Here is a 13,374-nt window from a genome sequence, read left to right on the forward strand (position 1 = left end):
AAACAAAAAATAAAAAGCCACCACAGCAATTCCTAGATAGTAAATGATTTTAGGAGTAACTATAGTACAACGAACACCACTAAAAACCTGTGTTTTACTGTTACCCACAGAAAAAAATATATATCTGGGGCGTGATCTTCTAGACTACGCAAACACACACATCAGAGGATTAAAGATCCACAAGTTTGTCTCCAGTGAGCAACCAACCAGTATTAAATAACACAGGATTAGAATGACAACGTTGACATCACATGCATAGCAGCTGCTGCAATCATCCCTCCATACAAACTCACACCTCACATCAGGGAAATGATTCCAAATAGGTCAGTAGCTTAGGCTGGATTCACACCTATGCATTTTTTGTGCTTTTTGCATTTTGCAGATTTGCACTACAGATCGTGGTCCATAGGAAACCATGTTAAATGGGCTGTAGGGTAAATCTGCAAAATGCAAAAAGCACTAAAACTGCACAGGTGTGAATCCAGCCTTAGAGATTGCAAGTAATAGGGATACTCCAGGCATGAATAATGCTGACCACAGATAATGATCACTTGAACCAGAGTCCTATGTGCAAATAACTCTATAGCCAGTTCATAACCCTGATTGGGCAGACTATATCCTGGGTAGAAGGACACACTGGGGTTGATTTACTAAAGGCAAAATGACTGTGCACCTTGCAAATTGCAGTTGCACTCTGCAAAAGCAGTTGCTCCAGAGCTTATTAAATAAGCAGAAGCTCTGCTGACTTCCATCATCCAATCATATGCCAGCAAAAATGCTGTTTTTTTTAAATTTTCCTTGCATGTGATTGGGTATTCTTTGCAAAGTGAAACCTGACCTCAATTACTAAGCTCTGGAGCAACTGCAATTGCAGAGGGCAACTGCACTTTGCAAAGTGTACAGTCATTTTGCCTTTAGTAAATCAACCCCACTGTGTTAGGAGTAGCTCGGTGTTGATATAGAAGAGCCAACCTGTCCGTGTGTGAGCAGTGAAAACAATCTCAATAGAAAAATGATTGGATTGAAGCCAGATAGTCTCCCAAATTGGGACTGCGTGAGTCTGAAGGCAATTGCAGACAAGTGCAGGCAGGTGGGATGTACAGTATCTCACAAAAGTGAGTACACCCCTCACATTTTTGTAAATATTTAATTATAATTTTTCATGTGACAACACTGAAGAAATGACACTTTGCCACAATGTAAAGTAGTGAGTGTACAGCTTGTATAACAGTGGAAATTTTCTGTCTCCTCAAAATAACTCAACACACAGCCATTAATGTCTAAACCGCTGGCAATAAAAGTGAGTACACCCCTAAGTGAAAATGTCCAAATTGGGTCCAATTAACCATTTTCCCTCCCCAGTGTCATGTGATTTGTTAGTGTTACAAGGTCTCAGGTGTGAATGGAGAGCAGGTGTGTTAAATTTGGTGTTATCACTCTCACTCTCTCATACTGGTCAATGGAAGTTCAACATGGCACCTCATGGCAAAGAACTCTCTGAGGATCTGAAAAAAAGAATTGTTGTTCTACATAAAGATGGCCTAGGCTAAAAGAAGATTCCCAAGACCCTGAAACTGAGCTGCAGCCTGGTGGCCAAGACCATACAGAGGTTTAACAGGACAGGTACCACTCAGAACAGGCCTCGTCATGGTCGACCAAAGAAGCACATGCTCAGCGTCATATCCAGAGGTTGTCTTTGGGAAATAAACATATGAGTGCTGCCAGCATTGCTGCAGAGGTTGGGGGGGGGGGGGGGGTCAGCCTGTCACTGCTCAGACCATACACCGCACACTGCATCAAATTGGTCTGCAAGGCTGTCATCCCAGAAGGAAGCCTCTTCTAAACATGCACAAGAAAGACCACAAACAGATTGCTGAAAACAAGCAGACTAAGGACATAAATTACTGGAACCATGTCCTGTGGTCTGCTGAGACCAAGATAAACTTATTTGGTTTAGATGGTGTCAAGCGCGTGTGGCGGCAACCAGGTGAGGAGTTCAAAGACACAAAAGTGTGTCTTGCCTACAGCAAGCATGGTGGTGGGAGTGTCATGGTCTGGGGCTGCATGAGTGCTGCCAGCACCGGGAAGCTACAGTTCATTAAGGGAACCATGAATGCCAACAAGCACTGTGACATACTGAAGCAGAGCATGATCCCCTCACTTCGGAGACTGGGCCACAGGGCAGTATTCCAACATGATAACAACCTCAAACACACCTCCTAGATGACGACCACTGCCTTGCTAAAGAAGCTGATGGTAAAGGTGATGGACTGGCCAAGCATGTCTCCAGACCTAAACCCTATTGAGCATCTGTGGGCATCCTCAAATGAAAGGTGGAGGAGCGCAAGGTCTCTAACATCCACCAGCTCTGTGATGTCATCATGGAGGAGTGGAAGAGGACTCCAGTGGCAACCTGTGAAGCTCTGGTGAACTCCATGCCCAAGAGGGTTAAGGCAGTGCTGGAAAATAATGGTGGCCACACAAAATATTGACATTTTGGGCCTAATTTGGACATTTTCACTTAGGGGTGTACTCACTTTTGTTGCCATCGGTTTAGACATTAATGGCTGTGTGTTGAGTTATTTTGAGGGGACTGCAAATTTACACTGTTATACAAGCTGTACATTCACTACTTTACAGTGTTGTTACATGAAAAGATATAATAAAATATTTACAAAATTGTGAGGGGTGTACTCACTTTTGTGAGATACTGTACATACGTTCATGTTATTTGTATATATTTAAAATTTTGTATAATAAAACCTTTTGACATTTTTTTTTTTTTTTTTACCTTTTGACATTTTATCTATTTTGTGGTACCAATAAAGTCCTTTAACTTAGTATGTTAGGGTTGTTTGTGTAGTCTAATTCCCTGGTTATTTGTTGAGGGATTGATCTGTTTTTATGATACCTCAGTTAATGTGAACCCACTAACTGTTATGCCTATTGCTGTCATAACTTAAAAATAAAAATTGCTTGTACCCAGAGTTGTTTGGTAGAAAAGATTTTGTATGTCTCTTCTACCAAAAAATGGTGTTTACTTGTACGCTGCATGTGGCACCCCCCTCTCTGCCCTCTGGCTTAAGTTCCACTTTATAGTAAATCTGTTAGCTGTTTTACATTCTTAAAGTAAAAATCCTGTCCGACAACAGGCAATATAATACGTGTGCTTTACAGTTATTAGCCAATTATGTTTTTTACTAAGGGGGGGGGGTTAATTGTTTCTCTTTATCTAGTTCTGTCCCAGGCCCTGAGGCACTCTTCTAAAATCTGAGGCTGAATGTGAGTGAATCTGCAATAATAGATCATACAAATATAACCGCCTGCACCCTAACGCTCCCTCTTTTTCCAGATGACATCATGCCATGGTTCTGTCTCTTCAGCTATCTGCTGTGATTTCAGTTAATATTTCCAGCATCGTGAATCTGCATTTTCTTACCCCTGTGCCCACCGTACTTCTTCTCCTTCTCTTCGCTGCCATCCTGTCTCCTGAACTACCCAGAAGTGATTAAGCTGTACGCTGCCAGGCTGGGGAGAAGGGAGGAGTCCTCCAGGATGCTGTTCTCATGCAGATCCCTTTCATTGGAGAGAGCTCTGCTTCCTGAATGTGTACGTCCAGATACCTGCGACATCAGTGACATCCCAGCAACAGGTAACATGTGTCATGCTACCAAGAGACCCTGTCCTTGTATGAAATCTAAATATACTTTAATGAAGCGTACTACTGTATACAGAAAAAGAAGTATAGTAAGGATTTCTGCATGCAAAAACTCTCCTGCAATGGTTCACACCTATGCATTTTTTAGTGCGTTTTCAGTTTTGCAGAAACACACTACAGTCTATTGATCATGGTTTCCTATGGATGTTGTTCACATCTGTGCATTTTATGGAAAGGACCAGGGACTTTTTTTTTGGTTTTTGGTTCCATAGACTTCAATGGATCAAAAGCGTGTATTGAAAAACGCGAAATGCACCTGGAATATGCAAACTGCAACCTGCCAGAGGAGTGAATCAGGCCTCAAAGTGGAACTACACTTCATCTGAGCACCAAAAATACTATTTAATTTATTTTTAATTTTCAAAGCAACCTCCCCCATCCATCCATGTCTCCATGCTTTATTTTATTGAGAAATCACTTTGAAAAACACCTACTAGCATTTCTGGCTGTGGCCATCTTGAGTACAGGCAGCATTAACTTCCTGGAATCCAATTGCCCTTAGCTCAGGCATGCAAGTCGGAGAGGGCGTGCTTAGCTGAGAAAGCCTCTTTTCCCCTCCTGAAGAGTCCTGGAATGTATGACTTAATTTGCCTAGGCATGGAAACCAGGAGGTAACTGAAGAAATGTAAAAAAAAAGCTTAAAACAAGCAAACATGATATACTTACCTATCTATTTACTAATGCTAGAAGCATAAGGATTAAAAATAATTAAAGTTAATTGAGAGAGTCAAGATCCACTTTAACCACTTGAAGACCACGCATTTTCTGGCACTTTTTGTTTACAACTGAATATCATTTCTAAATACACACACCGGGACAGCATATACTGAAGCACAATAACCTGTAGTTTACAAAAAAAGAGAAAATCATGAATAATAAACAAAGAGCAAAAAAACACAAACAAGAAGAGACATATCAGGCATGCACACTATATTGCCAAAAGTATTGGGACACCTGCCTTTACACGCACATGAACTTTAATGGCATCCCAGTCTTAGTCCGTAGGTGTTCTATATTGAGTTGGCCCACCCTTTGCAGCTATAACAGCTTCAACTCTTCTGGGAAGGCTGTCCACAAGGTTTAGTAGAGTGTCTTTGGAATGTTTGATCGTTCTTCCAGAAGCGCATTTGTGAGGTCAGGCACTGATGTGGACGAGAAGACCTGGCTCGCAGTCTCCGCTCTAATTCATCCCAAAGGTGAAGAATAAAGGACTTTTTTTGGATTACAACTGTTGTGTGTGACCAATTTACTCTCATTTCTAAATACAGCAAGACCATGAAAAATGAACATAGCTACCCTCTAACAGAAAGGCAGATCATAGCAGCAAAAAAAACAAAAAAAATGGAATTTGAAGATTTGGAGGAGGCTGAGATTAGAGAGTTTAGGGTTACTTTAACCACTTGCCGCCAAATCACGTACCTGTTACATCATTTGACTTCATGTTGTACTTAAGACATCAACCCAGGTACCATTTTTTAGAGCCGATGGTGGGATCTCTTGTAATACCTACTGGAGCGGCTTACCAGCCACGTGGTTGTTACTACAAGCAGCGGGAGGGGACTACCCCCTTCCACCACCTTCCATGGCTCACTCGGGCTCTGGTGTCCTACTGCCAATGTCCGCCAGCTAGTGGGAGACCCAAAGAAAGCCAGGATTGGCTTTGATCGGGTCTCTGCTATGGTAACACTGAAGCAATGACAAGACACTTCCGGTTTACTGGCCTCTTAACGGCCCCATTTTTTGAAACACAAAAGTATTCAAAAACGCAGATTTTGGCATCTTGAATGCTTTCATGTGCAAAGGAGGGATTTGGGGTCTTATAGCCCCCAGATCCCTCCATAAAGAGTACCTGTTACCTGCCTATTGCTGTCACAAGGATGTTTACATTCCTTGTGACAGCAATAATAGTGATCAAAAAAAAAACTTTTAAAGCAACAGTGTAAAAAAATAAAAAATAAAATAAAATGAATAATTAAAAAAATGTAAAGTCCCCCCCCGCCCCACTGCGCAAAGGTGAACGTGTGCGTCGGTCCCGCATGCACGCAAGTCGCAATCGTCCCACACACGTGAGGTATTGCTGCGAACGTTGGATCATGGGCAGTAATTCTAGCACTAGACCTCCTCTGTACATCTAAAGTGGTAACCTGTAAAGGCTTTTAAAGCGTCGCCTATGGATCGTTTGTCACCATTGTGTGGGCGTGCGCAATTTTAAAGCGTGACATGTTTGGTATCTATTTACTCGGTGTGACATTATCTTTTATATCCTACAAAATAATTGGGTTATGTATTGTGTTATTTTGCATTGAAATTTGAAGTGTATTTTTTCCCCAAACATTGCATTTGAAAAACCACTGCACAAATACTGTGTGACAAAAAATTTGCAAAACCCACCAATTTATTTTCTAGGACCTCTGCTTTAAAAAAAAATATATGATGTTTGGGTGTTCTAACTAATTTGATAGCAAATATATATATATATATATATATATATATATATATATATATATATATATATATAATGTCGTTTTTTAATTTTTATTTTGTATAAATAGTGCAAAACTTTTTATATTTTTAATGTAACAAGTCTCTCTAGGATTGATCCGCATATATATTAACTTCAATTTTTTTAGTTGGGGATTGTATATGATTTTTTTACATTTTATGTGTGTATCCCTCTTCCTTATCGCTTTTCATGTCTATTGACACATTTTTGTCAAGAAGGAGTTGAGAGCACTGATTAACACAGGTAACCACCCTTTGGTGGTATATAAGAGGTATATATGACACTGTTCTTGACTTCCTCATGGTTATGACTAAGCACTCCTTTGTGTGAAACATGTCAACTGTAACCCATCCTGTGCTATTGTCCCATGTTTGAAAAATAGAGGACGTTTTATTCAATTAGAACTGCGATGTGCGACCAGTTTCCTCTCATTTCTTTGTCAATGCAGTAGTGAGCCGGAGCCAGTACCTGTAAGTAATCCATTACATACCACACCTGAGCGACATCCTGTTCTTTAGTGTAGAAATGTAGCCACCTTCTCTTGCTCATTTCCCCGAGATTAACTATGGCATTTGTAGTGTGCAAAGAGCAGTGTCCATGACTATAACTAATGCACGCTGATCATTTCAAACAAATGGAAGTGAGAGGGAAAAGGAGAGGTCTGGGAGATCACAGAGGATGTTACAAAGGGGCAGAAAAACACAGTAAGGCCCCATTTCCATCTGCTGCCTTTTTTTGCGAATTTTTCATATGTTAAGGCACTTCACGTACAGGGCAGCCCATTTTCGTAAATTGGCTGCCTGACGTGCGACAAATGCCCAGAAAGAAGCTCCTGTACTTTTATTGGAGCAGAGCGTGGAGCATTTGTCACACAACAAAACATGTGGAAAACGTGCACATGCTACCTGCACTTGGGTGCCATTAAAATTTAATGGTAATCCAAGCACAATGAGCGCTTGCAGCGCATTTCCGTGCGGTCAGCCGCACGGTCAGAAACACAGAGATGTGAAAAGGGCCTTAGAAATGATTTAATGAAAAATAGATTACAGGGCCATTATGTAGTGGAACGTTTATTTGTGTGTATAAAGGTTCATTCAGATGGCTGATTAGTGCGGTCCTCCTTGCAGAATTGCTGGTAACTGCATTTGCATCCTTACACCTGTTCGTGCCACAAAGTAACAAACTTTGACATGCGATTGTGTCCATGCCAGCGCTGTGTGTGCATTCACTTCTATAGGCTGCCTGCACGCAGCTCCAAGGTGGATGCACGTGCATCTGCCAGAGACTCTGCACAGAAGATGACATTAATGTTGTCAGGTGTAGTTTTTACTCCAGGTGGCACCTTGCCGCCTTGAGGATGGAGTGGTGTCTAGTACACATGATGAGAATATCAGACAAAAAAAATGCATTCAGACCTATCCTCTGATGATCTATTCATTAGTACACAGCTTGCTTTCCAGAGCCGATCACGACACTTCACGTGAAAATATCCGAAGGGATAAACACAAAAAAATGTTCTCATAAGATAACAGAATGAGCAATTTTCACGTAATTAGTACGGTATTCGTACAAAAAAAATTGAGTGACCAAGACCACGCATGCTCGGAATCGAAAGAATACATTACAATACAATACATTACATCACTTCTGAAGTTGTATTCTGTCCTACGAGAATTATGCAAGCAAAAAACCTGGATGATCATTCGTCCAATATTCTCAACGTGGGTTTGAGTCTTTAGGGGATAATGTTCCTCTGCAGCCTCTGAAGGTGGCCATGGGGATAGGCTGTCTGATTGGACGCTGCAGCTTCCAGTGACATTCCGTGGCCCTGAAGCTCTAAAGAAGCTCTGAAGAAGAGGGGACAACCTCAAAATGCTTCAGCTGCTTTTGGACTACACATCCCACCATTGTAACTGGCCAGCTGATCTTGCTGGATGATGCAATTGATGGACTGTACATTATATGCTTGACTCAATACTCGTTTGCGAGTATGCATTCTTATCCTTTATACATTAAAGTGTTGAGAAGGTAATGCACAAGGCTGGTGCGCCCTCTGTTTGTTTTTCTTTTTAGAGACCTTCCGCGCCCATCTGAGATATGCTAATAAATAGCAGTGCCCTGCTGGGTTTGGTGGATCAATGCTTTTGAGGGTCAGAGAATTAGCCTTAGGGAAAGGTTCTTGGGTAAGTAGGGTAATGATAGGGACACCACTGAATGCCTTATCTGTCACCAGTTTCTACCTTTCTACCTCCAAAGTGCTGCTTGTGCTGCTACCCTGCCAGTCAGCCACCCCTCCTGTAGATGCCGCCCTGGTAATGTAGGCCTTGCCTGTGTTGGTGCTGAAGACATACTGCTGCATACCTGTGTTCAAGGACTTCTATTGTCTGTTACTAAAGGTGTTACTGAGGCTGTTGCTACCAGTGTTACTAAGCATTTTACTACAAGTGTTACTGGAACTGTTACTCTCAGTGTCCTACCGCAGGCTATAATACTAGTGCAGTGGTATTATTATCACTGCTAAATGTGACAACATTTTCCTAGTTGTTAGAGAGCTGGTACCCGCCGGCATCCTATCAACAAGTGACTCATCCCAGCCCACCACATCGGATAGCAAGGATAGTGTATACAAAAAATGGTGTGGGGTTCCCCCCTAACATTCATATTTAGCCCGGTCCGCAACACTGGCAGCTAAGGTGGAGCTGCAGGAACTGGGCTGTCAGCTTGTACTGTCTCTGCTGTTGTTTTTTCCCCCTTTCCCCCAAAGCTGCAGCCACCAGGGCCAGTGCAAGGATTTTTGTCTAGTCAGGCGAAGATGCATTTTGTGCCCCCACCCCCCTCAGCCATCCTACCCTCACCCCCCTCCATGCTTTAGTTATGAATGGTCACAGGAGCGATCACTGTGTTCATTCAGGAAAGATAGGGGCCGGTACATATTATATTTATCGGCTCCCTACTCTACATCCTGACCAGAATCCTCCTGTGCCCTGCAGCAGCTGGCGGGAGATGAGAGGAAGGAAGACGGAATTGTTGTGGGGGAGGGGCAAACAGGAGATCAAAGTAATGGTGGGGGTGTTCACAAGTGAGTGGTATTTAAAGCCGCGGGAGGGGGGGCTTTGGGTGTAGCCTGAAGGCACAGGCACCGTAGATTCCCAGCGGGAGGATTAGTGGAGGTGGAGCCCAGAAGTGAGCTGGGTGACAGATACAGCTGCTTCCTCCAGCCCTCTCCTGCTGTCTGCCTCTGCCTTGTTCCTTCCTCTGACCTGCACAATGCTCAGCCAAACAGAGATAAGGAGCACAGCTGCCTGCCAGCTCTCTCCACGGTACTACAGCTAAGGCCCCATGTACACAGAACGCTGTTAAACGTGCGTTCAGAGGCAGTTGGATGCTTTTTTCAACTGCCCCTGAACTCATTCAATGTTATCCTATGTGACCATGTACACAGTCTCGTTTATTGCTGTTTTTTTGCAGTTGCGTTTAACAGCGTTTCTTTGGAAGCAAAAAAATGGGTTCAGACGCAGAAGATTTCCACGCTTCAGACGCCAAATGCGGCTAAACACGGGTATCCACGTTTGGACACGTTTTCGTTTATAAGCGTTTTTAAAGGTGCCCTATATTTTAGACCTGAAAAGACAAAAATATGATGGAAAACAATGAAAAAACATAAAAAAATATAGTTAAAAATGTAATTACTTGCGATGATTCATAGACCATATATAGCCATATATAGTCCATATATATATATATATATATATATATATATATATATATATATATATATATATATGTAGAGTAAGAGTATATATAACCAGAGTAAGCAGAAGGTCAAATGTGGCAATGGACATGCGTGTGAAATTTAAAAAATTTGTCAGGGTAGGTACGCAGCTGTACGTACATGTATACAAAATATCCTGCTGACATTCGCTGCGCAATCAAAGAATGGGTCCAATAGCAACGAACTCTGACTCTGGACCTCTCACGCAATTTTCTACGTCATTCTAGCCTCATCAAGAGCAATGTCAGGAGCATTTCCTCACATATGCTCATTATGGGATCCATTGCAAAAAAAAAAGCACAGAAATAGAGGCAAATACAAGTAGACAACTGCACTGTCTGCTGCTGCTACTCACTCTGGTCAAAATGGCTGAAATAGTTAACTACAATGTTTTTTGAGCTTGGGGAGGGTCTTAAATGAGGTAATCTTAAAGAACACTTCTAGACGCAAACGCGGCTAAACGCGGCATGCAAACGTGGCTAAATGGGCATTTTAAACGCAGGTTTCAAGGTGTCAAAAAAATTAGTTCAGAGGACTTTGCCTCAGTGTCCCGTGTACATGGGGCCTAATAAAAAAATCAGAATCCCCAGCTAGAGGCTGGGGATTCGGATTTTACCCCCCCCCCCCCAGCCTGGGTGCCCTAAGGTGGCTGCCGAGACTGCCTATTGCTGGCACCGGCCTTGGCTGCAGCTAACAAGGACAGAAGTGGCTGAAGTAAGACACTGTCAATATGGGGTTGTGAATAGCCCAATTAAACCCTACCCATGACCAGAGAGACACATGAAGAGGATATGGATTGCTAAGCCAGTTGAGAGGAACTGGGGTCTGGGGCTGATGGGGGATGTAGTCCCAAAACGGACACAGCCATGTGGGAAGGAGCAGCAAAAGAGCAGAAATCTTCATCTCCCAGAATGCTGAGGTAAGGCAGGCAGAGCAAGGAGGAGGAGAAAAAGTACTGAGATCCTGGGTGGTAAAAATGACAAATGCGGAGAGATAGAGGTTGCAGGCAGACAGTGGAGTATGCTGTAGACTGAGGCAAGAAGCAGAGCAGAATCTCTGTCTGGCTGCTACTTAAGAGAAAGGATCCAGAGAGGGGGAACAGTGAGTACTGAGAACTGTTTGAGGAGAGTACTGAGGAGCTACCACCATTGTCTGGGAGTGCTGGCCCTCAGGACCTGTGTGAGGAAAAGCTGCTGTAAACTTTGAGTAAAGTTATTGCATGGTGCTACCGCTATGGATTCCAGGGAGGGAGAAGGCTGCAGTTTCATCCAACACCAACTTGAAGGGGGAAACCTGTGTGTGCAGCGTAAACCAATTGCCGTGCTTCAAGAAGACGCATTGCGATCATTGAGAATGGTGAGAGGCCCTTTGCCCACTTGTTTAAAACTGACCCTATTACTGTCATTACCGTTTAGTTGCTGCTTGTGGAGAGTCAGCCTTGCACCCTTTACTTTTTTGCTTTCCACTAAATTATAAACACCGTTGTGAGAGAGCGTGCACCCCCCCCCTCCTGAACCATACCAGGCCACATGCCCTTAACATGGGGGGGGTACCCCAGTACCTTGCCAGGTGGAACCCCCCTGGTAAAGCACCTTGTCCCCATGTGTATGAGGACAAGGGCTTCTTTTACCCATCCTGACCTGGTGGTTGTGAGAAGCCCCCTTTAAAATCTGGAAGCCCCCTTTAAAAATAAGGGAACTCAGAGATTACGCCCCTCCCCACATAAATGAGTAGGGAGTACTCCTAGTAAATAAACACGCACACAATAATTAAAAAGAAAAAAGTCCCACAATGTAAATCCACGTCAATCGCAATGTCCAACGTGCGCCAACTTGCTGCCCTCGGACACGCCCAAGTCCATTTCCTGACTCTCACCAAATGTTATGTTCTGATTCCCGTGTAGCACCCTCACTGGGGCCAGCATCTTCCTCCTAGCTTCTTTTGGATGCTGGTCTTCCTTGACTGGTTGGCATGGGATGATGTCAGTCCAATGCATATGTGACAGTCTTTCATTTTGGCATACTGATACCATGCTGGAAATCTGTAAACTGAGCTGCGCATGTACATTCTGCAGAGGATTTTGCAAACAGGCAGGTAGGTTCATTTTATTGCAGAAGAGAAATTGCATGATTCTTCTGCAATAAAAATCCTGTCTATGCTACATTTTTTTGGCTTTAAGTCCTGCTTTAAAGTATACCTAAAGGCAAAACTTTTTTTAGTTTTGGATAGAGTGGAGAGGGATTAGAATGCATAGAAACCTAAATATGGAAATATGAAAATCATTGGGGTTGATTTACTTAAAGTATAACTAAAGGAAAACCTTTTTTTAAAATTTTGGATAGATTGGAGAGGTATTAGAACACCTGTCAGTTTTTATTGCTGTCTGTGCAAAGAGATTCACCCTCTCTATAGGGTAGGGATGGGCGAACGGTTCATTGGCTGTTCGCATGTTTGGCGAACAACTGAATTATAAGGGCGTTCGACCGTTTGTTCGGCCCGCCGAACGACCACAATGCACTGCGCCACCGCACAGTGCATTGAAAGCCCTGATTGGCTGAAGCAATGAAAGCTTTGCCCAATCAGGGCATAGAGCACTGTCAGAGCCATGATTGGACACTGTCATAATGACTCTATCCAATCATGGCTCATTGCTGTTAGTCCCGCCCCACACTATAAAAGTATTCTTTCAATAGCGGCTATTTGCAGTGTGATATCGGCGTGGGGAGAGATAGAACAGGGCTCTGTTCTGTGCTACTAGACAGCGTGCTATAGTGTGCTATTGTGATTCTATTGACAGTGTACAATATCAGTTTAGTGTGAATCTAGGGATAGTTCAGTGGGAGTGTAGTGCGACCATTCATCTTTACATTAGTGTGAATGTAGGGATAGTTCAGTCAGTGTGAGTGTAGTGACTGTTTAACACAGTATATTTCATTGCATTACTGCAAGTTTAACGGCGTATATTTCAGTGTGTTACATGCCGTTTAAAGCAGTAATTTATGTGCGTTACTGCACGCTTAACGCAGTATATTTCAGTGCATTACTGCAAGTTTAACGCCATACATTTCAGTGTGTTACTGCAAGTTTAACGCCGTATATTTCAGTGCATTACATGCCATTTAACGCAGTACATTTCTGTGCGTTAGTGCACGCTTAACAAAGTATATTTCAGTGCGTTACTGCAAGTTTAACATAGTATATTTCAGTGCGTTACGTGCTGTTTAACGCAGTACATTTCTGTGCGTTAGTGCACGCTTAATGCAGTATACAGTATTTCAATGCGTTACTGAAAGTTTAATGCCATACAATTCAGTGTGTTATTGCAAGTTTAATGCTGTATATTTCAGTGCATTATCTTCTGCTTAACGCAGTAAGTTCAGT

At 42.8% G+C, this 13,374-nt stretch overlaps 1 protein-coding gene across 4 annotated transcripts in view; it reads right to left on the reverse strand.

The window, feature by feature from the left end:
* LOC141144399 (ATP-binding cassette sub-family B member 5-like) overlaps positions 1 to 13,374 on the reverse strand; it is a 307,989-nt gene that overhangs the window by 245,985 nt on the left and 48,630 nt on the right. For 2 of the 4 annotated variants that reach the window (XM_073630049.1, XM_073630052.1), the window contains exon 1: positions 3,440 to 3,578. The exons of 1 other annotated variant lie outside the window; for it this stretch is intronic. In XM_073630049.1, the coding sequence (XP_073486150.1) occupies positions 3,440 to 3,481 (42 nt within the window). In that variant the 5' untranslated portion in view covers positions 3,482 to 3,578. Of the gene's footprint in view, positions 1 to 3,439; positions 3,579 to 4,152; positions 4,337 to 13,374 lie in introns of those variants that run through there. One more of the 4 variants, XM_073630050.1, reaches the window with a different exon arrangement.

Source organism: Aquarana catesbeiana, linkage group LG05 (genome assembly GCF_042186555.1).
Source record: "Aquarana catesbeiana isolate 2022-GZ linkage group LG05, ASM4218655v1, whole genome shotgun sequence".
Classification (NCBI taxonomy): domain Eukaryota; kingdom Metazoa; phylum Chordata; class Amphibia; order Anura; family Ranidae; genus Aquarana; species Aquarana catesbeiana.